This window comes from Panthera pardus, unplaced genomic scaffold (genome assembly GCF_024362965.1).
Source record: "Panthera pardus isolate Hobbes unplaced genomic scaffold, ASM2436296v1 HiC_scaffold_2, whole genome shotgun sequence".
Classification (NCBI taxonomy): Eukaryota; Metazoa; Chordata; class Mammalia; order Carnivora; family Felidae; genus Panthera; species Panthera pardus.
The window spans coordinates 45,695,680-45,722,836 of record NW_026526765.1 but is presented as its reverse complement, the minus strand read 5'-3'; the positions used below and the strand labels follow the sequence as shown (position 1 = coordinate 45,722,836).

Genomic DNA, 27,157 nt, shown 5'->3' with positions numbered 1-27,157 from the left:
TGTCCTAGTTGAATATTTTATGCAACTAACTGAAGAAAGGTAGAGGGGGAGTTTGGTTGACTGATGTAGGATTAGAGAGTCCCTTATGTTTTCCCAGGGAAATCCTTATTCATTGGTATGAAGAGACTGAGAAATTAGGAGAACCCAACGGTGTGATTAAACCTCACTCAAGGGAATTGTGTTTTGCACTATTAAGGATAATATTTAGAATGCGACTTTCTCTCCAGGGTAAAGAACCAGAGAAGAATTAAAGTGGTTTTGAATCCAGGGAGATATCATTAAAATGATTTCTGGGTTCATCCACTCCCAAACACTGAAGTATCATAGATAAGGCTAGAGTCTGAGCTTGTCTCCTTGATAAACATGAACTATGAATCACCATCACAAAAAGTTCAATCACATCTTAACTGTATGCAAAAATCTCTTGCCTCTGCCCAGGTTCTCTGTCCAGCTTCAGTCTATGAATTTTAATTAAAGGTTTTAATTTGCTTATTCCTTCTTCTTTTCTGTTATGGAAATGATTGCAGAGGGGCATAACCTACCAGTGTATACATATGCATTTCTGATAAGAAGACATGGAAATCTGAAGTCAGACTTTCTACAGAAATAATTATATAAATGCGCTTTTATATTATAAGGCTTGTTCCAGTTTTCCAAACACAGTGATTTCCACTAGCTCACAGTTCTTAGCACTACTCCATGGCCAATTTCCTATTTTTTCCTTACTTGATCGCATGGCAACCTTTGACATAGGTGTTTATACCATCCTCTTGGATACACTCCTTTCACTTGGTTTCTAGGACACAACTCTCCTCGTTTTTCTTTCTTCACTGCTCCTTCACATTCCCTCTCTTATGGTTCTTCATGACCTCTAAATGCTCAAGAGTTCAAGACTCGGATGTCTCCTTTTCACTATCTGGATTTATCCCACAAGGTAACCTCATCTACTCCCATGACTTTATATACTGTATGTGCATGATTCCCAAAATGTTGAAATCAACACTGGACCTTCCTCCTTACCCCCAGACTCATGAACCTGTTCCAAACTGAACCCTTATTTCTTTCCATTTCATACCTGTTCTTCCACTAATGTTCTCCATCTCAGTAAATGGCATCACTGTTCTTTTAGTTACTGAGAGATTAAAACATTAACTGCTCTCTATTCCTAACACTCCACTTCCAATCCATCAGAAATCCCATTGTTTCTACCTCAAAAATACATTTGGCGTCAGGTCACTTCTCACCAACTCCATAGTTATCACCATACTCCTAGCAATTATTTCTTTCCTGGGCTAATGCAATAACATCTTGCTTGGTCTCCCCTCTTTAGGTCTGTAGTAGCTATTCTCCACAGAGAAGCTTGCAGGGTTTCTTAACCTCAATGATTAACACTTGGGGCCAGATAATTCTTTGTGGTGGGAGGATGTCCTCTCCATCATAGGGTTTTTAGCAGCATCCCTGGCCTGTATCCATTAGATTCTGGTAGGTACCCTCTTCCATTTTTGCCCATTGAAAATGTCAGTAGACCTTGTCCAATGTCACCCAGTGGACAAAATTATCCCTGGCTTAGAACCACTGAGTTAGAGATCCTTAAAAAATGTAAATGTAAAAATGTAAATCATTTCCCTGCTCTAAACTTCTCAGTGGTGGTTACCAAGGGCTAGGGGGAGAAGGAAATGGAGAATTACTAATTAAATGACAATGTTTCAGTTAATTAGTATGAACAAGTTCTAGAGATTTACTATATAACATTGTACCTATAGTCAATAATAATATACACTTAAAATTTTGTTAATAGGGTAGATCTTGTGTTAAATATCCTCATCACAATCAAAATAATAATTTAAATAAAGATCCAAGTTCCTGACAATAGCCCACAAGACATATGCTATTCCTCTTGCCTGAAATACCCTTCCTGTGCCTTTTTACTTAGGTAATAACTACTCTTTCTTCCAATACTAGTCTAAATGTAGTTTACTCTACAAAGGTTTCCCTGGTCTTTTCCCTAATTTGGGTTTAGGTCACTCCTCTGTGCATAATGTCCTGCTGTTCTTCTGACACAGTGCACATCACAGTACATTATAATTGCTTGGTTACTGGACTGTGAACCTCTTGAGGGCAAGACTACGCCTTACTTATCACAGTATTCCCCCTTGTGCATAGCATTGGGCCAGAACAGTGCATTTCAGTAACCATATGGTAGACTGATTGAAGTTGTGGACTAAGCCTGGCTCTGTACATAAGGATATGATATCCATCTTGGTTGAGACTAAAAGTAGAGACAACTGTAAACCTAAATGCTTTTTTAGGTCTTAGGAATTCTCCTTTTTAATTTGGTAGTTTTACAATTATTCTGGTGAAATCTAGGACAACCTCTGCTCTTAGAGAAATCCTGGATAAGAGAAACCCCTCATTCAACAAATGCTTACTGAGTATGTGCTATGAGCCAGACATTAGGATGGATGCCAGACAACTGCTGGTGGCTAGGAAGTTACATATACAGGAGTTGTGCAGTTTACATTCCAGCATGAGTGATGGTCATTTAGTACACAATAAGTTAATACATTACTTAATTGCTGTTGTAAACATCGGGGAAAGTGGGGATGGAGGAGGGCAACATGCAGGTAGAGAGAACTGTAAAACAAAGGTCCTGAACTAGAAAGGCAATGTATCATGCACCTCAGGAACCAAAAGGAGGCTAATGTAGTGCCAGCATAGAAAGGGGGAGAGAAAAGTACTCTGAATTGAGGTTGGAGAGACAAAGCAGGGACTCTTTACCTTCTTTCAACCCCACAATCCCAGAAATTATCTCCACTGGCTTCACTTTTAGGCTGTATGCTCCATATTTAATCCTTCTTTAGAAGTGTGAGTTTGTCATTCTCCTCGAACTACTTTTGCTTCCCCCACCATTAAAATCCTATTCATTCTTCATTGTCAAGCTCGGGCCCTTCCATCACCATGAAATACAAGAACTCAAAGAGCCATAACCAATAAGGAGTGAAAAAAGGCCCTGATGTGGTTGGGGAATAGTGAACCGTTCAGCTTAAATGGGACAAAAGATGCCTTTCTAGGGAGTTCAGGTCAGAATATGACAGATCTTGGCATTTCTAAGTGATTTGTAAGGGGGACAGTATAATGGATGATTAAGAACACACACTGTGGAGCTAGTCAGACCTGATTTAAAAACGGGGCTCCCTACTTTATTAGCTGTGTGACCTAGAGAAGTTCCTCACCTCTTTAAATCTCAGTTGTGTTTTCTAAACCAGGGGTAAGTTATACCTACCTCATAGGTGTAGGATTCTTACAGATAAATATAGGGTTGTTAAGGATTTAAATAGATAACACATGCCAAGAACTTACAGCAGTATCATGCACATGGTACATGTTAAGTGAGTTCTATCATTAAAACTATTAACATCATCATCCTTCTCATTCTTCTTTAACTAAATTGTAAATTAATTAAATGAGATAATATGTGTAAATCCAGCACAATGTATGTCTAATGGTAAATTATTCAAGAAATGCAATTTCCTCCTTTTCCCTAATCTTTTTTGTACACAAGGAATGTGACTTTCATTTCTTTTGTAGGCACTTAGTGAGCCCTCAATAAATGTTTGTTGAATACTGAATAGATATTCTCCCCTGCTACTATCTAGCACTGTGTATATACATTGTTGAGGGTTAATGACAATTACTGGACAATCTTTTCATATTTATTTTTCAAAACTAGAATGGAACTAGGAAAAAATCTGAGTCCAAGCTTATAGAAAAAAATAAGAAAGACCTTAATAGTTGGGAAAAGATTTAGTATGGCAACTGTTTTTCTTCTCTCATTCAAGTATTAAGAAAATACCAATGAATTACAGGTTAATGGATCTAATTTAACTCCAATTGCCCCAATTGTAAGGATAACCTAAATGACCAAATGACCAGGAACTGTGGTAATATGAGGGAAACAGAGGTGACCACAGGACCACTAGGTCTCTATTTAATCTTTCACTTGTTAAGGATGAATAGCTTTTCTTGAGTCTTTAAATGTAATTCAAATTGGCTTCCCGATTTCCCTTGAGATATGTCAAAGGGAAATGCTATAAAACATTTGCATTTTCAGATTCTGATGGATCTCATAATACAGGCATCCTCTGAGTTGAGACACTGAAACCCATGAAAGTCAAGATTGGTACAACAGACACATAGATCTTTATCAAAGAGTACATTGATTTAAATACCATATTCTCTTGATATAGGTAGATAAGAATATAATTAGACAAAGCTTGATTGTTCATATAGCTTTCCAAGAGAGTCCATTTTTATTATCACTTTACTTTAATTGACATTTACAGAAAATGGTCTCACAAGAGTAAAATAGTGATGATAGCAAATTTAGGTTGCAGGACCCAGAAAGTCAGGCCAACTCACTGGGAGCTCTCCATGGTCCTGATGTCTGTAACTGTCCACTCCCGTCTACTGACCTGAGTCTAATGTATGGATTCATTCTCCTGGCTTCTGCTTTAGATTATTTACACTCTCTATGGCATACCACAATCAAGACACCCTAGAAATGTTTTTGTTTTCTTCTGGGACTTTAATGACGCTGCTGGACTACCATGAGTGGCATATCCAAACATGGAACATTATGAAGTGGCTGCTATACATCAGCCCTTCTGCTGGAAACCGGGATATAAAGATGAGTAAAAATCGGGTTCTGCTCTTAGGGAGCTCACATTTTAGTTGAGGAAAAAAGAGGACTCATGGAATCACAGTGTCTTAAGGATTAAGAGAAATATGCTGCCTACTGCTGTTCTGGCCATTTCTGCCAGATTAAGCTTCGCAAAACTGTCAGCCCACCACTCTCCTATTTATTAGGAGATCATATTGATTTATATTAGAGAACAATTGCACCAATTTATATTAGGAAATTATATGGATTTATTATTTATTTCCCACCTAATATTCAGTCCTTTGCCTGTTTTTCAAAACCGTTTATAATTTGATACTACTTTTCCATCTATTTTACTTCCTACATCTTTCCATCATGCTTTCTTTGTAGGCCATGCCTATTCTTATTTTAGTATTTATGCCCATACTGTTAAACTTTTTTCTTGTCTTCCAATATAAAAATGTATTGATAAATGCAAATCATAAGTAATATTTAGACATTTATTTACCTCTTAATTCAGTGTATATTCATCAAGGCTCTGTGGTAGGTGCTAGTGTTATAGTGGTGGGCAAGACAAAGAGGTCCTTACTCTTGGGGAGCTCTGAGTGAGCCTACAACTTGATTACTTAAAATGCAGTCCTTAGACCAGCAGCATTGGCTTCACCTGGCAGTTTATTAGAAATACAAAATCTTATGCCCAACCCCAAACCTACTAAATTTGAATCTCACTTTAACAAAATCCTTAGACAGCTTTTATGCACAAAAAATTTCAAAAGCAATGGTCTATACATTAGGTACTTAAAAATCAACTGTAAGAGCATGTAAAGAGTGCTATGATGCTGAAGAGCAGAGATAAGAGAGCTAGCACCCATGTTCAATTATTTAATGGGCATTTTCCCCCACTAAATGAAGTAAAAAATAATGGTATGTGTTTATGAGTGTTTAGAGACCAATGTTATTCTCCTTCAGAATATCCAACTTACCTAGCCTAGTTTTGTCCACTGTAAGTGCTCTAACATATCCTTTGCCAACTCTGATAGATTGAATTGTTTATAGAAATATTCAAACAAATCTGAGGGTTTTAAAGGTTTCAGCAAATGATGGAATTGTTCAATTTTTGTCAGTACAGTTTTGATTTATTGAATGTGGGGGTTTTGTTTTGTTGCAACAAAAAGGAACACTGTTTATCCTTTTCAAAGTCCTAGCATTTCAGTACAGTTGACTTAAACAAGGGTGGATAATTCACAAGATAAAATAGAACCAAATTTTGAAAAGAAAAATTTTTATTCTGTGGTTCAAGCCTATGGATGAGTTTGCTTTTTCTGTGAATTATTTTTATTTTTATCATGTGTTGAGACCAGGGTGATTCACGACTCAGTCAATACCCCTAGTTTAACTGCCCCAACACATCTATTACTTAGTAATACCCTTAGAATCAATTGGCACAAAACATGCTATCTGAAAAAAACTCTACAATTTGTGCTTGTTCATCTCTCTTATGGTGTGCCAATGCAATCCACACCTTTCTTCACACATTGAGTTGAGACTAAAAGTCAATAAAAGCAGCCGTATTTTGAATGCACAACAAATTCCTTTTTGTTCCCCATTACCTTCGAACTCATTTGACATGGAATTTTTTCTATTAGGTTAATTTAAATGAAAGAGAATTAATCCTCTGCCTTTTCTCTGGCAGCCTCATGCTCCATGTTAGGATGCTAAAGGATGCCTTTTGTACTCACAAGTGTCCTGAGCTTTATCTATCACTTTTAGGTGTTTTGAAACAGTGCCCAGAAAAATCACTGACTGGGTTTCAGCTATTGATTTATTCTATAACTTCAAGAGAAACCACAATCCTGATGTTCCAATGGGATCACAGTATGGTATCTCACAGTTAGAAAAACACTGCAGACATGATCTCATATGAGAATCCTTTCTACACCACCCCCTACCCCCAATAGAATTATCCAGCCTTTGTTTTAACACCCATGAACAACCTTCTCCACGCATCTGGTTACTAGTTATCAAGGCATTATAAAGCTATAGTAATTATATAGGGTGAGGAAGGGCAAGAATAAACAAGTAAATCAACAGAACAGAATCAAGGGTCTAGAAATAGACCTATATGCAACTGGTGACCTGATTTATTTATTTATTTATTTATTTATTTATTTATTTATTTATTTAATGCTTATTTTTGAGAGAGAGATAGAGCATGAGCAGGGGGAGGGGCAGAGAGAGAGAGGGAGACACAGAATCTGAAGCAGGCTCCAGGATCTGAGCTGTCAGCACACAGCCCGAAACGGGCCTCGAACCCATGAACTGTGAGATCATGACCTGAACTGAAGTCAGACACTTAACCGACTGAGCCACCCACTTGCCCCTGACCTGATTTATGAGGAAGGGACATACAGTGGGGGGAAAAGAGGATGACCTTCTCAATAAATCATGATGGCTCAATAGGAAATCCATATGCAAAACAACAACAAACCTTGATCCTGTACTCTGCATATATCTCTGGGATGCACAAATCTAAATGTGAAAGGTAAAATTTCAGGAGAAATTATAGAAGAATATCTTCATGGTTTTGAGGTAGCCAAAGACTTCTTAAAAGAACACACAAATAGTACTAGCCATAAAGGAAAAACTTGTGAAACTGACTACATTAAAACTATCTCTGTTCATCATACAACACTGTCAAGATAGTGCAAAGACAAGCCACAGAACAGAAGATATTGATAACGGACATCTCATAATATGTGTCACCAAAAATATTTAAGAATGCTTTATAATATAACAACAATAAGAAAAAACCGCCTAACAGGAAAATTTTTTCGAAGGCACTTCATAAAAGATGCGATACAAATAGCTAATAAATATGAAAAAGCTATGAGTCATCAGGCAAATGCAAATTAAAACCATAATGTGATATTATGACACCACTTACTAAAATGAAAAAGGTAGATATGAAGCAACTAGAACACATATATTGTTTATGAGGATGTAAATTTGCTTTTAGAAAATAGTAGGCAAAAAATTTTGGCACAATCTGTAACAGGGGTATATACCCAATGGGAATTCTGTATGTTCATCAAAAGACTTTTACAAGAAAGAGCAGGATTATTTATAATGGCTTCATGCTGGGAACAACCAAAACGTTTATCTGCAAAGATAGTCACACTTATGGATTTATTTATGGATAAATTATGATGTCTCTACATGATGAGATACCATACAACAATGAGGATGGGGGGCTGCATCTAAGTGTGACGACACGGATGGATCTCACAACATAATACTGAGCAAAAAGAGCCAGACACAAAAAAGTAGATATTGTATGGTTCTACTTATGAGACTCAAAATAGCTCGATCAGTAAAATTAATCTATGATGTCAAAAGTCAGGATAGTGATGACTCTTCTATGGGGAAGGAAGCAAAAAGAGGTCCCTGAGATTCTGGTAGTGTTCTATTTTTTAATTTTCGTTCTGATCACACAGGTGTTTTCACTTTATGAAAATTAATTGACCTATGTATTTATGATTTGTGCACTTATTTATTTGTGTGTTATACCTCTGTAAAATTTTAAAAAGTAAATTGTGTGTCAAAGGGGGAAGATAAGAGGAAGACAGTAACTCTAATTAAAATCTTCCTGTGCTCAGCATTTCAAATCAAATTTAAGAGGGAAAAATCCATTGACTAAAAAAGAGGTTGAGGTTAAAAAAAGAACTATGAATCTTCTTTGTATTAGTATAAAAATCCTCCTTTTCTTCTTTGAGTTCTGATATAGGAGATATAATGAAATTTAGGAGCTATTGGCTTTGTAAGGAAACCTGGTAGATTTGCTTCTGATTTAATGATGTGCCTGCCTTTTCTCCCTTTCCAGCCAGATGGGTACATGAGGACTGAGTTTCTACCAACATTCATCTCTCCCTTTTGGGTCATCCTTGGATGGCACTTGGGTCCCAAGATACACCTGGGCTTGGTAAGTTCTCTGTTCTTTATGTTTTAGTCACATCTTCCCAGTTTGACTATAAGCATCATTGAAGCAAAGATCGGGCATTTCTTATTTCTGTGTATTTTTCATGGAACTAAGAAGAGAACTGGTCACAAGCACTCAGTAAACACTACATTGTAAAATCAGATCATTCAGACTGTAAAACTGAGGCATGAGAAGGAAAGTGACTGGCCCCAGGTTACTTGGCCACAATTATGCCTTCTGACTCCTGTTCTTAGCCAGCTAGGCTCCCTACACAGCTTTGTTGAAAAATAAACCATGCCCCTTTTGTTCTGTTTGCCTCAGCTTTACTTCTCAGTGCAGGGATGAAAAGGCACACCATCTCAATTTTGCTATCTCTGTTCTGCTTTGCTGATTCACTGAGCAAATATTGCCTAAATGTGGTGCCTTTGGCTGTGAGGAGCAGGAACAATATATATAGTGTCAAAAAAGCAAAGGCAGTGACCTGGCTCATTTCAGTGTTCAGATCTGCAAAATAAGAACACACCAAGCTCTGTGTTCCTCCTGTCCCTTTTCATTTGCCTCTAGGGATTATGATGAAGTTAAAGGCCCTACATATCCTGAAAGGTATTGAAATTTAAACATCAGTCATTTGAAAAATTGTTCATTGTTAGGGTCACTTGATTTATTTTCAACACAATTGCTTCATTGAAGTCTGGATTATAAAATGCTCCGTGTTAATCTAACCCATTTTGCAAACTCTCTCAACCTTGGTTTTCCAAAGTATAAAATGAGATGATTAGGTAAGAAACTACCTGACATTTAAGGCTCTATTCTGTAGATTCATTAGGGACCTAATCTATAGATTCATTAGCTTAAATAATTACTAGCATCTATTATGGATGCAAAATATTAATAAGCACTGACTACACATTAATAAGCACTGACTATAAATGTCACATATGTGTCTATATCTCTACTCTGGGAAAGAGAGGCAGGGATGGAGAGGCTAAGGTGAAAGGAGAAGAGGAGAGGAAGGGGGAGAATGAATGAATGAATGCATGACTTTTATAGATTACATGTCAGCTACCACACTAAGTACTTTAAAAACTTATTTAATCTTTACAATGATTCCAAAAAGGATTATTTTCACTTTATATACAAGGTACCACAGATTGTGTTTTCCAAATATAGCGACAACAATCTGTCTTATTCCACATGTTCCTCTTACAATGTGATTTTGACACTTGTCCTACTGAAGATTCCTTCCCTTTTGATATGCCTGGACTCGTGGCTGTGACAGAAGTCACACTATGTGACTTCTCAGGGTGGGTCATGAAAGGTGACATAGCTTCTGCCCACCTTCTCTTTGGTCCCTTGTCCTTGGAACTGACCATCACGCTGTAAGGAAGCCCAAGCAAAGCATGGAGAGGGCACCTGTAGGTATTTAGGACAACAGCTTCAAAATCTCCTAACCCATGCATTCCATGAACATAATAAAACAGCTGTAGTTTTATGCCACAAGTTTAGACTCATGTTATATAGCAATAGTAACAGAGACTCTGAGGTGCAAAGCTAGTCGCTAAGGGTCACACAGAAAATTAAAAGGAAGAAATAAGCCCAGGTCTAACTCCAGAGCTCATGCCCTTAATTACTCTGTTGAAAAAGTCCTACATATTTATAAGTCCTGCATAACCAGTGTCTGTCACTCTGGGAACTAGAGAAAACCACTGTAATGCTGACCATGAAGAAACAAAATCAGATGCCCAGGAGGTAAGGAGAGGACTGGTAGACAAAGTCGTTTGGCAGGGACACGTCACTGCCCAGGAGATGAGTTTTGCCAGGGAGGCAGATGGGAGCTCAGATCTAGTTCGTGTCTATGGTTTAAGAGAGAAATAACCCTGGGATAGGAGGAGTGAGGCTGCCATATCCTCCAGTCATAACACTGTAACTGGAAGCCTTCCTCCTTCTTCTGCGAGTAGAGTCTGAACTTCCCTCTGCCAGTGCTGGGCCAGATAAGGAGATGCATGCAGTGAGTCCCAGAAACCTTTCAGCAGAGAATAAATGATTGGTGGGAAGCCAGAGATAAAGTGGAAGAGAAGTGATGTGATTAACACAAAAGGATGGAAAGAAAATTAAGATTTTTTAAACCCTGGCCTATGCTAGGCATTAGGCAACATGATTTGGTTTTTGTTTGTTCATGTATTCTTGTAAGAATCCTGTGATATAGGTGTTGATAACCCCATGTTGAAAGGAAACTGAGGCTTGGCAGTTAAGTTACTGACTCACGTCTTACAGTTAGTAACTGGTGGACTAGGATTCAAACCCAGGTGTCTCTGAATACTGGGATACTTTGTCCTTCTTTGCTTGAGCTTCCCCCATTGCCCAATTGCCTTACCTGGAGTTCCTTCTAGACATGTAACTCTATCCTTTGGGACGAGCCCAAGTCTCTCCTTTTTCACTAAGCCAGCCCAGATCACTCTAGTCCTCAGTGATATTTCTTTCTTTTTTTTTTCTACCTATTGACTACCAATCTTGCACTTGGGAATTATCCAAATACATATTTTGCTTTATTATCCATTTTTTTTCCTTGTGTATCTTGGTTCTTCTACTGACTTGTAAAGTCAGAGGTCTGAACTCCTGTTTCTTGCTTCTTTCCATCTGCCATAATGCTTAGCATTGTGCCTAAGGCAAGGTTTAGGCCCAAGATGGTGCTCAGTTAAAACATTTGATGGATTAATCCTCCCTGATGTCTACAGAAATATATACACATAGCAACCAGAAGTAAAACAAAATAAACTCCCTCTCCAATCTCTCTCCCCATCCCCAGAATGGGTATCTACACAGAGAACAGGACATAAAAGAGAAGATGAATATTAGGTGGGTGCCTAGCCAGACTTCCCACAGATAAGGAAGGCATCTTTCTGCCTGAAAGCTCCTTCTGTGCTGCTCAGGAGATAAATAACTGGCAGCAGCACTGGCAGGGACTCCCTGAGTGCCCAGCCAGGATCCTCTGAATTCTAGATATTAGACCTGGCTGACATTGTTCCATCCATGATAGACCAAGCCTTAACACCAATCAATAAAGGTGCTCCATGGAGAGCTGGGAATTTCTTCCTGATGGCCACTGAAGAATTATCCCAAACTTCCCCACCTCAGACTCTTTTCTTGGGTGCTACTCCAATGGCTTTACAGAGGTTATAGGTCCCCCAAAGTCACAGTATTGAGTTTATCATTAAACTTTGAGAGCTCTCTGCCTGTATTCACGACATTTCCCCACCAGAGATTTCCCTCTTCATTTCTCTTTGCTTTTGTAGAAAATCTTATCTCATCTTTCAAGGCACAGCCCACTGCTTCCCAGAGGTCTCTCTTTACCACAGCCCACACTAATTTTTCCTTCCTCAGAAATAAATTTAGCGCCAAATCCACAGGCCTCAGAGTTTAGCCCTCAGTTACACATTCCCCTAGTTCCCTGTGTTCCAGAGAGACAGCCTGGTGTAGTGAAAAGGACCTGTAATTTGGGACCAGTGGAATCACAGCAACCCATTATTTCCCCACTATGCAACCCTGAAGATCTTCACAAAGTAGGATAGACATCCTTGTTCTTCTACCTTAATAGCTGCATTGGGTTCCCCTGGCTGATGAACCATCACTTCTATCAGCAGGCTTCTACTGGTGGACTGTAGGCAACTTGTGGATGTTTAAAAACAGTGAGGGGGAACATCCTTATGGATACATCTTGTCATATTTGCACAACCATTTCTGTAGGATAAATGTGTGCACCCTAGATGTTTCTTCCCCCCGCCACTAACAATTTTAAGGCCATTTGTGATCCTTTTTGCCTCTTCTCCCTCTACCTCACTCCCACCTAAAGAGCTGTAGCTAAAGAGATCACATGCCTTTTCCAGCCTTTGGCTGTGACTATGAAGCCTACCCTATGCCACGGTCACCTCCCAGCTGAGGCCAAGAGGTTGGCCTCTCTGAGGTAGCACTACCTGTATCTTTGCTTTTGTCTCTATTTCAATTGTCTCTCACTCAGCTGGCCACACTGCACTCCCTCTTGGTGGGGACAGAGTGCACTCTTGGGTGTTTACCTCTCCTTCCTCAGTAGATGGCTTGTAAAGACACAGAAACTGTAAAGAATAATAATGGAATGAAAACCCAAGGCAAAAAAAGGTCCATTAAAAAAATCAGCGTTAGGGAACCCACAGAAGAAAATGGGTACCTTTCTTTTGTTATTTTTCATGAATTCTAATAATCTACAGGGAGCCCTCAGGGACTTTTAGAAGATGTCTGGTTTTAGAAGACTAAAATTTGTCAAAGATAAAACATGGGTATTGAGATTGGACAAACACAGATTCCAATCCCATTTCTGCTGTATAAATGTAGACAAGAGAGTTAATCACTCTGAGCCACAGTTTTCTCATCTATAGAATGGTGTTGATGTACCGAGGTAGAGGTTGTCATGATGATAAGTAATGTGATCTAACACCAGAGTGCCTGACACATAGTAGTTTCAACAAATGAAAACAATCATTACTACTGTTTTTCCAGTCAAGAGATAGAAATGGGGTAACTGGCAATATTAGGATAACAGGAAACATTGCTTTCTGGGTCTATTCACCTTCCTTTTCTCTAATTCTACCTGCTTTATCTCTAAGTCCCTTCACAGACGAGGACTGAGTTTCTCCATATGACACAGATAGTTAGTGATGACCAGAAATTCTCTCCATTGGACTGCTTTCTCTCCATTAAATGAAACAAATGACATCCTTAGACAGTGATGTATTAATTCAACAAGCGTGTGTTTGAATACACAACACCTGGTGTCAGGTTTTAGATGAGCTGAAGAGATCAGTTTGCCAGTCTATGTCTCAGTGAGGAATAGACATGGTAACTATAGTGCAGGGCTGAAGGTGAAGGACACTCTCAGAGACATGCAGGGACAGTTGTGATGGCACCAGCAACATCAACAGCTCTTACCGTCTCTGGGTCAGCCCTGTACAAAAGGAGGAGCTTTCCAGGTATTATGTAATTTTATACTCAAAATACACTTTCAGTATTTCTTCTTAACCCCATTTTCCAGAAGAAGAAACTGACGTGCAGGGAAGCAATCTTCCCATGCTTGCACGGCTGCTAGGATTCACTTGCAGCAACCGTATTCCAGAGTTTAGGCATAACCATTATTATGAGGCACAGCTTCAGAGGAGTAATCAGGGCTGGGAAGACGGTATTTGTGAAGGGGGAAGAGTTGAACCAGGAAAGATGGGAATAGTCACTCCAAGTGGAAGGGAGGACCAGGGCAGACAAGGGCTGGGGAATCAAAATGAAGCACAACTTGGTTTGGCCAAAGCCTTGGCTGAACCTGGGAATTGAAGGGAGACACACCTTAGCTGGGGACATGCTAGGGACCATCTTGTTTCCATTTTGAAGAAGGAGAAGTGAGACAGACAGAGGTGGTGACTCCCCCGGTGGGCTAACAGCAGGCTGAGACTGCGCTTCCTAGTAAGCTCCTTTACCCCCTCCTCCAGTCCTGTGGGCCTGCCCCTTGTGACAACAGCTGCATTCTGCCTCCAGCAAGTACTGTGCTTCCTTATTTTAAGGCCCTCCTAAGCCACTGGAGACACACTAGGACTGTTGTCACCTAGATGTGCCATTTCTGTTAGTCTGCTTGACACCATTTACCTTCTGCTTGGTACCTTGGGTTTAATTCGCCTACTATCTTCCTTGAACATAGCTAGGGCAAAAGTATTCATTTGCCATAGATGGATGGTGTACCTAACTCACATTCAAAACCGCTAGACTCCTCATAGGAGTACGAGCATACATTCCCCATCATTTCAATTCATAATGCTTTTACTTTTCCCTATGTAGAATTTGTACTTTTTTCCAATGAACAGTTGGGTCTTCTGGTCCCGGATGCTGCATGTGCAGAGAAACTTTAAAAGGAAATAGGAAGTTTTCTCTAGGAAAATGTGGAACATAGGAAGATATTGTCATGGGCAGGCCTTTTTAGTTAACAAGACATAGGGACCATCTCTCTTCTAGTGCAGCCCCCATCCATGGCCTGGATTTTCTAAGGCATGTGAAAGGTGAGAAAAACATAGCAATCACATTTTATACTTGGAACCAAAAATGGAGGAGGAATAGGGAAAATTCCTTTAAAAAGTACATAAATGTAATATTTCAAATGTGTCTAAATTCATTAAAAACACAGTGGTACATTATACTCCTTGCCATTCTTCCAGGGGTCTCCAACTGGTGGCCTACAAGCTGGATCTTGGCATGTTTTGTTTCATTTGTACAGTGTTCCCAGGGCAGTGACTGTCTAGAACTGAGTGGGAATGGCCTTCTCCAGCTGACTTATGCATGTCCCAGTTCACCACAGTCCACAGATGACCTCCATTCTTGTGTTTTTGAGCTTACACTCACAATTTATGCAACCTTGCCTAAGTCCTTCCCCTCCTTGTATACCAGAATCTTCACCTATCAAATGGGGATGGGGGTGTTGATGACATTTTACAGGTGTTTTGTTTATTGCTTGCCTCCTCCCACTAAACAGTAAGCTCCTAGGAGGGCGGGAGTTTTGTCTGCTTTATTCAGTGATATCTCCTATCGCACTTTGAACCAAATCTGTTGCATAATAGGTGCTAAATAAACATTTCATGAGTGAATAAATGGCCCTAACCATCTCTTTCAGCTTAGTGAAACACTTTCTGAGAATTTGCATATTGTGATTTTGGAAGAAAAAAAATTAATCTCCCTTCAGTTAAACTGTTCAAACCTTGGACTTTCAGAGCACAAGAGAGAGAGAGAGAGAGAGAGAGAGAGAGAGAGAGCGCATAATTTGACTTCCCTCTTACTGATGGCCACAATTGCTGGCCAAGATGCAGAAAACGATGCTTTTCATTTGTGTATCCAGTGAAGCCTTTATCCTCCTTTCACTGCATTCATTTTAATACTTCCATGTGGCTTTTGGAGCTTCTGAAAGTTCTACTCTTGTGTTTCTCAATGGTCTGTGAAACTGCGGGGCACTGGAGCCTGGCTCTGGGTCTAGCCACCAGGTAGCAGAGGATTAAAGTTGAAAGGGAAGGAGGCACTGAGCTGAAGTCCCCCAGGGATGGGGCCACCCCCAGACAGTCCCTGCGCATATCACACCTGCTACATTTGCAGAATCCCCTCACCTGGGTCAATGGAGACGGACAGGTGATTCTGATGCAGGTGGTCCCAGCAGAAACCCCCAAGCCTAGTCCCAAGGCACAAAGCATCTGTCACACATTTCTTGCATCATAACTGTCTACACGCCCTTGTGATATTCTTCCTTGCAACAATGAATCTGTGTCCTACAAGAGGGTTATGTTTTCTAAAGCCGAAATATTCTATAATTTCAGGTGGCTTCCATCAACTTCCCCGCGTTTCTACTCTCAGCATCCCTTCCTTCCTCCTGCAACACTTAAATGACACAAGATGAGCAAGAGAAGGGGATTTGCATGACTGCCTCTGGGAGGGGAGGTGGGAAAACAGGAGGTGCACGGGGTAGATTTCTCATCACTTCTCAGTGTCATGGCATATTGGTTGCTATGGAACTTTTGTATGAATGCAAAGGTCAGACTGTCGTTGGTTATTAGTTTGGGATCTGCTCATTGGTTATCCTGTTCCCATGGTGAATCAGTTGCTTGGCCCGACAAGTAGATTAGCTGGGGTGGAGGTGTGTGTGGTATAAGGTTCCTGGAGATCTCCAAAGTGCCATCACTCTTCCACTTGAGACTTCTCACTGAGACTAATTATCTTCACTAGGTGGAGATAATTATCATACATTCTGATACATTTTAAGATCAGGAATAAAAGAGTTTTGAAAGCCGCAGTCATAATTTCCCATTTTCTTCTATTCTTCTAGGACCTTCTAAACCTCTCTTGTTCTGCTTACTAAGGTCATATGAACCCAGAAAAGTACTGACTCCATGGACAAGCCAATAAGTAAGTGGGGGCTGTAGGAATAAAGAGCTGAAGAGGCTCCTTCTTAGCTCACTTGCAGGCAATAAATAGAACCTTGGGTTGAGACTGCCTGGTAAGCAGCACTGGATTGGGCATCAACAGGCCCAAGGGATTGTCTTGGTCACCTCAGAGGAAATCCCTTTCACCTCTTAGGCCTCAGTTTCCTTGTGCATAACATGAGATGGATAAACCAGATCATCCTAATGATCCTGCCCAAAGCTACAGGTCTTTGGAACTGTGGTTCCATGTTTTCCAAATGCTCCCTACCTCTTGGGTCCACCTTGGACTCTTCCCTTTCCTCACTCTCATATATCCAGTCCATCAGCAAGTGCTGTCAGTTTGAGTTTCAAAGTAGCCCACAAATCCATCTCCTTGACCATCATAATTTCCATCACTGTAATTTCCTCTGGACAGCCATAAGATCCTCTTGCTTGGTTTCTCTGCTTCCACTCTTGACTGTTCTCTGCCCAATTCATTTTCCTCATAGCTCCCTGGAGTGGTATTTTAGCATGTAAATCAATCCTTGCCTTGCTTAAAACTCTCCAATGTCTTCTCAATGTATTGAAAGTAAAACTCCAAATCTATACTACAGTCCAGGGTCCTGCATAATCTTGACTCTGCCTACTTCTCTAATGTTATCTCAAACCCCTGTTCTCATTCACTGGGTACTCTTTGCATCTTTGAAAGCATTAAGCTCTTTTCCATCTCAGACCCTTGCACATGGCTAGTATGTTTCTCAGTTCTATGCAAGCCTACCTCTTTCTCACCTATCAACTCCTCAGAGAAACTTTCTCAGAACTCCTTAAGTCCCCTGTAATTCTACTTCCCTTATTATCTATTGCTATAGCAGGGTCATTTTATTCATAGCACATCACAATTTATACATTCACAATTTCCTGTTTAATGTCTGTCTTACAGCACTATTCTTGCCAGATCCTTGAAGCAAACACTCCAGCCCCCATGCTGCTCATTGATATATATTGTCATATCCTCAGCCCACTGCAGCATGCCATGCATGGCCAATAAATGAATGACACTGGTCACAAATAGGGGGAAAAGGGTACAGAAAAGAAGGTTGAGGGAACTAAAGATAAATTTTGCTGTTTTGACAGTTTTGTCCCTCCTTTAATATATCTCTTCTCAAAATGTTCCTCTCCATGGGAAAATTAATCTAAAGATCTCTTAAAAATAGGTCATTGGACACAAGAAGCAGGCCTATGAAGTCAAGTCATGGATAGCATTTTAATCTCACCATCGGCCTAATGAAAAAAATTATAATGTGTGATCACAGCTAAACTGAATTGTAACTCTGAATATTAAAATGGCTTACACAAAACCAATTTCACATATAAATATGTTAAAGGGAGGTGGGAAAAGTCTTTAAAGAATTTCAAGAGGATTTACTGGCATATGTCATTGAATATGTTAATTACAGATGATTTATTCATGATATAAGTGCAGAAAAACATTGACTTCAGGCACTGTGGCCAGTGCTGCTGGTTGACCCCCCAACATCTATCCCCATATGTTCCCCTCTAGAGGCTAGAATACCTAAATTCTTGCTCTACTGGCCTTGCTTGCCACTAGGAAGGAAGGGCCACTTTTCTCACTAATAAGATAGAAGCAGATATCAGCTGCTGGGGTAGGGAGTATTCCATTAAGCTTTTGTTTTTCTGATCCAAAGAGACAGAAATGGCAACACTCCTTCCCTTTCTTGTTGTTTGAACACAGACGCAATATCTTGGTGTAGCCATCTTGTGAATATGAGAAAATGTCAAGACAGTCACAAAACAGCAGATCCTGATTTCACTGAACCATGAACCACTGACTACTTCTGCTTTTCTAATAATGTAAGAAAGATAACTATCTGTTCATATTGCTGTGGTCAGATTATTGTGTTAATTGCAGGCAACCACATTTATCTACATTTTGTTGGCTTTTGGGTGACAGACATTAACATGAACTTTGAAGAGATTAAAAGAGATAAAGCTACTTGTGTATGAATGTACATACATGTAATTCAGATGGCACTTGGTTTTCCAAATTCTAAATTAGTGAGGATTTACGATATTTTCTTTAAGTAAACAGCAAGAGTAACTAGTTGAAGCTCGTTTGAAAGGATGTTTGATGCCAACAAGCCCCTTAAAGTTCTTCCCACCACAGCACCCAGAGTGTCTCTGACACAGTACTTTGCATGTCAGAGGCTCATGACACGTATGACTTCATCAGGGAATACATAGACAGCAACAATAAAAGCTTCTGTTGATGTTTGCAGCTGCTTGCTTGGTCTCTGGCTCTGATCACTCACTGTCTAAGTGTCCTTGTCTTTTTTGTATGGCCCAAGTGAGGTGAAGTACATTCCTTTTCTTTTTAGCGTGTATTTCCAGGATACACTGTAGTGTATGCTCTGACTCTCAGGGTTTCTACAGGCCTCTAAGCTCTGGGAACGGCCAGGGTGGGCCTGATAAGGAAAAGTCCACCTCAAGTAGATATTACTTCTTATTCTGGAATGTTTACCCTTTTGTCTGTAAGACTCTTTAATCCAAAATGACAAATCCTTCCTCCCAGTTCCTGTGAGAAGAAGTCTCAGGAATCCTGGTGTTGCTGGTCTCTGGGATCAACCACTGGCTGTTTCTGCTTTGTCCCTGGACTTCGCAAGAAGGGAGAAGTCCAGTGGCTTTCACATCAGTGTGAGCACCCTTTCTTCCAGTGAAGTTTAGTAGAAGCCCAATATATAAAATCAGTAAAATAACAAAAAATGGCCCTTGTCTTATAGTGCTTCCTGGATATTATATTATGGGTCCTACATATATCAATCTATTTTAAACCTCATAACAATACTTAAGGAGGTAACGGTTCCATTTTACCAGTGAAAAAAACAGGCATAGAGTGGAGGTGTTCTATCAAAGATTGGGAGGAAGGAGGCTGGGATGGGTCCTTCATAGTCTCATTTTCACCTCAGTGTCGGTTCCTAAGATACTCTAGTGGAACCCTTAGAAGACCTGGAGACAATGTTTGAAAATCCTTTTGCAGCCCGAGGTCACAAACTCAAATACTCTCCCAGGGGCCAGCTGAGTAACAAAGGAATGAAGGTGGTTACCTGGGGGCTGCAGTGCGGTGGAGTGTGCAAGGATCAGCTAAGGGGGTGGCTGCCACTCGGCTTTGCACAACCATTACCAAATTCTGTGCGGATCAAACACAAACATGCCTCCCAGAGGGCTTAGCTTTTGTGGGCCACCAACTTGAGACAATCAGAGAATGGGTGGAGACTCTGAAAACGTATCCTGAGGTCAGACCACTTGGGTGCCACTAGAAGGTGAGATGCCCACTGATGAAGGAAATAATGGAGAAAAACAAGCTCATGGGTCTTTTTGGACATATGCATATTGTGATGGCCCTATGTTATACTGACTAGCTAAGAGTCATTTCTTCCCACTGTTTATCTACTGGCCTGATTTATTTTTAAGCAAGTCCTTCCCCTACTTGGTTCTGTCTACTCTTCACCATGTGTTTGCCAGTATTGGCCAAGCATCCAGTCTCACACCTCCTCTCCCACGCACCCCACCCCCCAACTGTCTTCTTATTTAAAGAAAAACAAGATTATAATGGTGAACAATGAGACTACCTAAATTATACAGCAGCCAAAATGAGTCCTGAGGGAAGATCCTTAGGAAGATTTTATTCCTTTGCTACTCAGGAATATTGGTTCTCATTGACACTCAAATGCAAAACAGACAGGTGGCTAAGATGCCTCCAGCACTTGCCTATAAGGCCTTAATATTTATGTAACTTGCCCCCAGAAGGTGACAATGTGTGCAAATCTATTTATGACAGCCAAGTTCTAAGTCATGCCTCCCCACATGCTTTAGAAACTTGGTAGTCTACAAGGGACTGCCTAATGGAAAAGGAGTTCATAGACACTGAACAACTGTAAAAGGAAAGGGAAATATAGTCAGTGCTTGTATATCAAATAAACTGGAGGGGATCTGTCACATGAACATTCCAGAATGTAGTTGAAAGAACATCATACACAAAGACAGGAGGTCAATAAATGTGAGGACTGGGCTAGATTGGGAGTTTTCAAGTTTCTTTTATGGCCCCGCCGCCTTTCCATCCTTCCTCCTTTTTTTCTTTCTTGGCTTAGGAATCATTTTTTTGAAAAAACAATAATATTTGCAGTCTAATGTATAAAACAGACAAAGTGGACCTACTGTGGTTCCATGTGGAGGCTGCGGCCTCACTGATTTGGGCACCCTAGCACTCTCAATGCACTATCTGAGGCACCTCTGAGAAATCCCATGTTCGAACTACAAGAAACAAATTTACATCACCGTTAGAACTAGATTATTTCCAAGGTCTTTTCAGAACTAAGAAAAAGAGAACCCTTTTCTCTTAAAAATGAAGAAACCTAGGTCTGCTAGGTCAGGTGACCTACTCAGGGCCATTCCTAGCATGCTATAGCTGGTACTAGAACCCACTCATAATTCAGTGCTCTCCTTCCATCATTTAGAAAGTCGCATAAGATGGTGGTCTGAATCTCAACTCACCTAGCTACAAGCTCTGTAACCTTAGCAAGATATTCAACATTTGTGTGGTTCCTCATTTATGAAAGAAGATATAACAAGAGTCCCACCTTATGCTTCTGTGAGGAATCAGTGAGATAATGGATGTATGGGACTCAAACCCTTGCTTAGCATATAGTAGGTGCTTACTAAATGTTAGCTGTACCATACTCTCCTCCATCCCTTCTCTGTTCCTTGCAGCTACAGAACATCAGACTTGTGATTATCCCTATTACTCTTGATGGAGCACATCAACCAGATAGCAGACAGAGCTGGCTCAGACACAGGATGCATCCAGCCGATGGACAGCATGCACTGGACAGTTGGCTGTAAAGCATAGCTGAAAAGCTGAATACAGTGAAGTCTGGAAATAATTCCTATCTCTTAACTTTCCAATATTTGCTTTGTTTTCCAAGAAAAATAAGCATTGAGCAAAGGGGTTGAGAAGAGCTGACTGACCTGGGAGAAATGTCACATCCTTGTTGCATGAATGCTCCCAGGGAGAACCACAAACTGTTGAATATCCCAAACTCATTGGATTGGTCACTGGTTGTCTGGTCCCGCCCTTCCTCAAACTCTTCACTGTGCCATTCATAGGGGCTGAAGCGGCTGACCAGGAAAAGGACGACACTCACTCCAATGTAGGCAAAGACAATGCACATCCAAATTTCATAAGCCAAAGGATCGAGGAAGGAGAAGACCCCCGGCTTGGACTTCTGCGGCTTTTTTATCATGATGGAGATCCCCAAACTCATAAATGGCTTGGAGAAATCTATCACCTCTTCCCGGACCAAGGTGATAGTTAAAGGAGCCACGGCCACATCGGCTCTCTGCAAAAAAAAAAAAAAAAAAAAAAAAGGAAGAAGAAGAAGAAGAAGAAGAAAAAATGCAGTTGAGCTCAGCAGCTCTCTGTTCTTTTGTTTCTTTCTCCACTGAATATTCTTTTGCATTTTAAAGGATGTGCAAGTTGAAAAGAAACTCAGAAGTCTAATTCCTCCTACTGTCTATATTTCTGACAAATGAATGATCAGCTCACTATCTTATAGGAGAGATCATCCCAGTGTTTGACAGTTCTAACTGTTAGGGCATCTTCCTCACCTTACTAGAAGGGGGATGTTGTGATATCTGTGGCTTCTGCCTTCCCAGCAGCCATGCCTCCTTCCTCCACAAGAAGAACCACTCCTGTCCACTTTCAGTCCTTGTAGTTCAAATCAGCTAATCACTCTGGTTACATAGTGAAGTGCATGACCCAGGTTTGGCCATCGGTATACTTCGTTTCCCTGGTCAGAATGATTCATTCAAAAATGGTATAGGACTCAAATCCATATAATGAGCATTAGCCCTGAGAGTCAGAGTGAGAGATTTAGAAACTGATCCAGAATGTCATTTGGGCCATGCTAAATTCAGGGCTTACCCCAGACTCCAAGGAAGATGGGTTAATATATTCTATTTGTTCCCAGGAACATGAGCCAGCCCTTCTGTTTGCCTAAGCCAGTTTGGATTGGGTTTCTTTTACCTGCAGCCAAGATATCCCTAGCTAATAGTGTGATAAAGGCAAATTTAACTCAATAAACTCTTACTGGGCACTTCTTTATGTTCAAGCCCTAGGCTGGAAGCTGAGGGTAAGCTACAGTCCCTACACTCAGGGTATTACAAACTAGTAAGAGAGGTTGGTATACATATCCACCTTTCCCTCCTCTCACCCCTCCCCTCCTCCGCAATTTTTCAGTCTACCAGGTAGGTTGGATGTACTAGCCAAGAGATACACAATGATACAGGAGACAAGAGGCATTAATTCTGGCTGAGGAGATCGGGGGCTACATCATAAAAGAGGTGACACATAAATTCGGCATTGAAGAGGGGTAGGATCTTGTTGCTCTGGCACAGCACACATTTCAGAAGGAGGGAATTATGTGAGTGAAGGCCTTAAAGAGAGGAGGAAAAGAAGCATCACAAGTATTTTTCGTGAAGACGCCTAAGAAACATACAAACAATTCAATTTTTAAAATTCGGATCCATGTAGACAAACATAAAAAAGGTTGCAAGAAATGCTCATCTTTGAGCATCTAGCATGTGGAATCACCATCCTTGCTCTTCTGTCTTTCCTCCCTCTCCCTAATGGCAGAAGCACTGGCATCTACACAAATAAAAATCCACTGCTCTGTTGGCTTGAGATCAAGAGATCCTGGAAACCCAAGAAGGTTCCATGGACAGGTGCCACAAAACTCATTTTTGAAATGAGAGACACATCTGTGCAAGTCTGTTCCAGGTGGATGGCTTTCTCTCATGATGCACAACAGTCCAGATGTGAAACTGGTGACAGATGTGTGCAGATGAGTGCCCCACTTAGCTGCCGACTGGTGTTGCATAGAGAAGATTTCGGCTGATTACTGTCATTGGCTGGGGTTTTTGAGAAGGTGCTTCAAGTGGAATAAAAACCCTGGCTTCAGAATGACTTAAGATCTCACCCAGGGAAAGAAACTTTCCATAAAGCAATGTGAATTTGATAGTAATTCTGCTTTTTTTTTTCTAATAGTCACTGCATAAATCTTTTATTATTATTATTATTATTATTATTATTATTATTATTATTTTGCAAATACTTACAAGCAAGTGCAAGGGAGAAGATACCTACTCTTTTGTCTGTACCCTAACATAGATAGAAAAGGAATGGAGGAGAAAAGTAATGGAAATGACTTAGAGGGACTACTACATGTTACCCAAAAGGGAGGTGAATGAAGACCAGCTTTGAAGGTGGTAACAGGAATTGAATGGATTCATTTGATGCCTCCTGAAGTGAGTTAATGAAAGGGACTGTGGACTGGAAAAATCACAGAAGCACATCATCATAATGCTTAGTTCATTCAGCAGTTCCAAGATTTGTTTCATAGAACATTATTTCTGAAAGGATGTTAATAAGTGTAACATAAAAACAGTGTGAAAATTAGGAAACATGAATCTAGGAAATATGAACTTAAACAGGTGGGGTGAGACTCCTCAGAACCTTTAGAAGATCACTATACACTGAGAACTTCCAAGAGAGGTAAGTAGATGTAATACTTCTAAAATTATCTGGCCGTGGATCCCTGAGCATCAAAAGAGACCCATCTGTGTAGGAGACATACACAGTGGGAGATGCCACATTCAATGACCTTACTTTATAGAGAAAAACTCAGGTCCAGAGAGGGAAGGTGATTTGTGCAAAGCTGCAGTGTTTCGGTTTGTCTGACATTGACTGAGAGGTCTTAAGAGGTGATTTCCAGCACCTGAGGTTGTTAGTGACGCTCTGCAGGATTGGTCAAAGGCAGAGCTTACCTGGGAAAGTTAGACCTGGCTGCTCTGCTGGTGACTTGCTGACCATGTGGCCTTAAGTGAAACTGTTGTCTTTTGGAATATCAAATCCCTCGCTAAAAAAAAAAAAAAAAAAAAAAAAGGCGTAATAATTTTTTGCTTTACCTATTTGATAGGATGGTTTTGTGAGGATCAAAAGAATTCAAATATGTGAGAATACTGTGAAGTGTAAGCATTCCACAGATCCTCAAAATTATTTACTTAAATCGACATTAGGATAGTAGCTTCCAAAATTAAGCATACGTCAGAATCACCTAGAGGGCTTTTAAAAATGCAGGTGGCAGAGTTTCTGGATCTCAGCGTGATACCTGAGAATTTGCATTTCTTTTTTTTTTTAATATTTATTTATTTTGGGGGGAAACAGAGACAATAGCATGAGCTGGGGAGGGCAGAGAGGGAAACACAGAATCTAAAGCAGGCTCCGACGCTCTGAGCTGTCAGCACAGAGCCTGACACGGGGCTTGAACCCATGAACCATGAGATCGTGACCTGAGCCAAAGTCAGATGCTTAATTGACTGAGCCACCCAGGTGCCCCGAGAATTTGCATTTCTAATAAGTTCCCCAATGATGTTGATTCTACTGGTCCAGACATCACACTTTGAGAACCACTGACCTAGGCGAGCCCCAAACAAAATATGTGATGTCTAGAAACAATCCTGGGGAGACAGTAAACAGTTTTGATGTTGTAGGTAAAGGCGAAATGTGAAGAAAACCATTAAGGTTGGAGAGCTACTCTGAGCCAGGCACTGTGTACGTAAACTCCCCACCCCAGCCCGGGGATACGGGATTCACTTTCCCTGTTTTACAGCGGTTCAATAACTTGCAGGTGCCTGCCGTCAAAGTTCACTCTTGTTCTGCTCCACCAAGACAAAGGACAGGCAGGGAAGCCACCTGTGAATCAAGCACAAAGCCAAATCCATGCAAGAAGCAGAAACTTCATTTGTAGCATGTGGCATCTGAGAATGCAGACACTATTGCTATGCCCATCGCCAGTGAACAGTAACAGTAGCCTTACAGTCCAGTGCTCAGATGGCTTGGAGTTCAAAAGCCAGGCTGCATGTCACAACTCTGCTTTTACTAGCTGTCCTTTGCCAAATTACATACCCGCCCTCACCCCCCCCCCCCACTGGGCCTCAGTGTCCTTATCTATAAAGTGTGGAAAATAATTGTATCTGCCTTATGGGGTTGTTAGGAGGAAATGAAATAATGTGGGTCAAATATTTAGCATGGCGCCGGGCACATACTACCTGTGGAAATGTTACTACTACAGGTTTTGATAAGAACAAGGTGGAACAACATAAGAGACTCTTAAAAACTGAGAACAAACTGAGGGTTGATGGGGGGTGGGTGATGGGTATTGAGGAGGGCATCTGCTGGGATGAGCACTTGGTGTTGTATGGAAACCAATTTGACAATAAATTTCATATAAAAAAAAGAACAAGGTGGAGGAAAAGAAGATGAAAGAGACCTTGATTGGCTTAACTATTTAAAAGGCACAGAAAGAATCAATTTGGGAGCCTCCAAATGAGTTTTGTCTGACCTTCTGGTTATTTGTGGCTGACAGATAGTTCCTCAAACTCCTCTATTCTTCCTCAGGGGTACAGAAAAAGAAAGCCAGACCAAAACTCAAGGGAGGATGTTGAATTGGGCCCATCATGGAGTCTTGAGAACACAGTTTATAGAGCACAGAGGGACAGGCCTGATGGAGGAGAGGGGATGGATGGGAAAGGGCTGGCCCTGGGGCATCAGAGGTAACCCTGGTTTCTTACTGATGAGCCAGTGACCCACCACTGACTGTTGGCTATTGGGAAGCTTGACCTCAGGATGATCATACCATTGTTCTGCCAGGATCACAGGCCTTTTGCTAAGGGAACTGTGGTCCATGGGGTGAGGTCGAAGATGAATGCTAGTGGAGGTTCCCATGGAAACCAGCCTCCAGATGCAGCGTTAACCGTCCAGCTCTCTGTCATCAGTGGAGCTTCCCAGAGTGAGAGAAGTAGAGGGAGGAGAAAAGGTAGAAGTACATTCCACTCCTCAACTCATTAACCATCTTATTAGGTCATCTTGAAAGCCACTTTCCTATGGAAGATTTTCCTTATTTCATCTATTTTTTGAGTTCCCTTTGTATGGCTCCCATGGCCATCATGAGTCCTATTGCCTTGATATTGGAGAATGGAATTTAACCTAAATGGTTGCTTCATCCTGGCCGGAACTCAACATCAACCTGTGACTTAGTATATGCTTCTGCTCAGAGACCCTGCCTATAATCTTCAGTTTCTATGAGTAAAGCTGTGGTGGTCCCTTTCCTGCAAGTAGTGGCTGACTTCTTACATTACATTTGTTGTTTCTCTACTCAAGTATCTTCATCATCTCCCAGTACCCACTGAATCAATCCACTCTTCCCCTTGTCACTTCTTACTCAACCATAGCCCTGACTGCTCAATCCAAGCCCTCTATACAAATGACCACTGTTTTCTTTCTTTTCTTTTTTAATTTATTTATTTAGAGACAGAGAGAGAGAGAGAGAGAGAGAGAGAGAGAGAGAGAAAGAGAGAGAGAGACAGTGAGAGAGAGAGAACGAACAGGGGAGGGGCAGAGAGGGAGAGAGAGAATCCCAAGTAGGCTCCATGCTGTCA

At 40.8% G+C, this 27,157-nt stretch overlaps 1 protein-coding gene across 3 annotated transcripts in view; it reads right to left on the bottom strand.

The window, feature by feature from the left end:
• Nucleotides 1-27,157, bottom strand: part of GRIA1 (glutamate ionotropic receptor AMPA type subunit 1) — a 305,276-nt gene that overhangs the window by 65,669 nt on the left and 212,450 nt on the right. For all 3 annotated transcript variants that reach the window (XM_053907050.1, XM_019464484.2, XM_053907051.1), the window contains one exon: nucleotides 21,629-21,999. In XM_053907050.1, coding sequence (XP_053763025.1) covers nucleotides 21,629-21,999 — 371 coding nt within the window. The remainder of the gene's footprint in view (nucleotides 1-21,628; nucleotides 22,000-27,157) is intronic.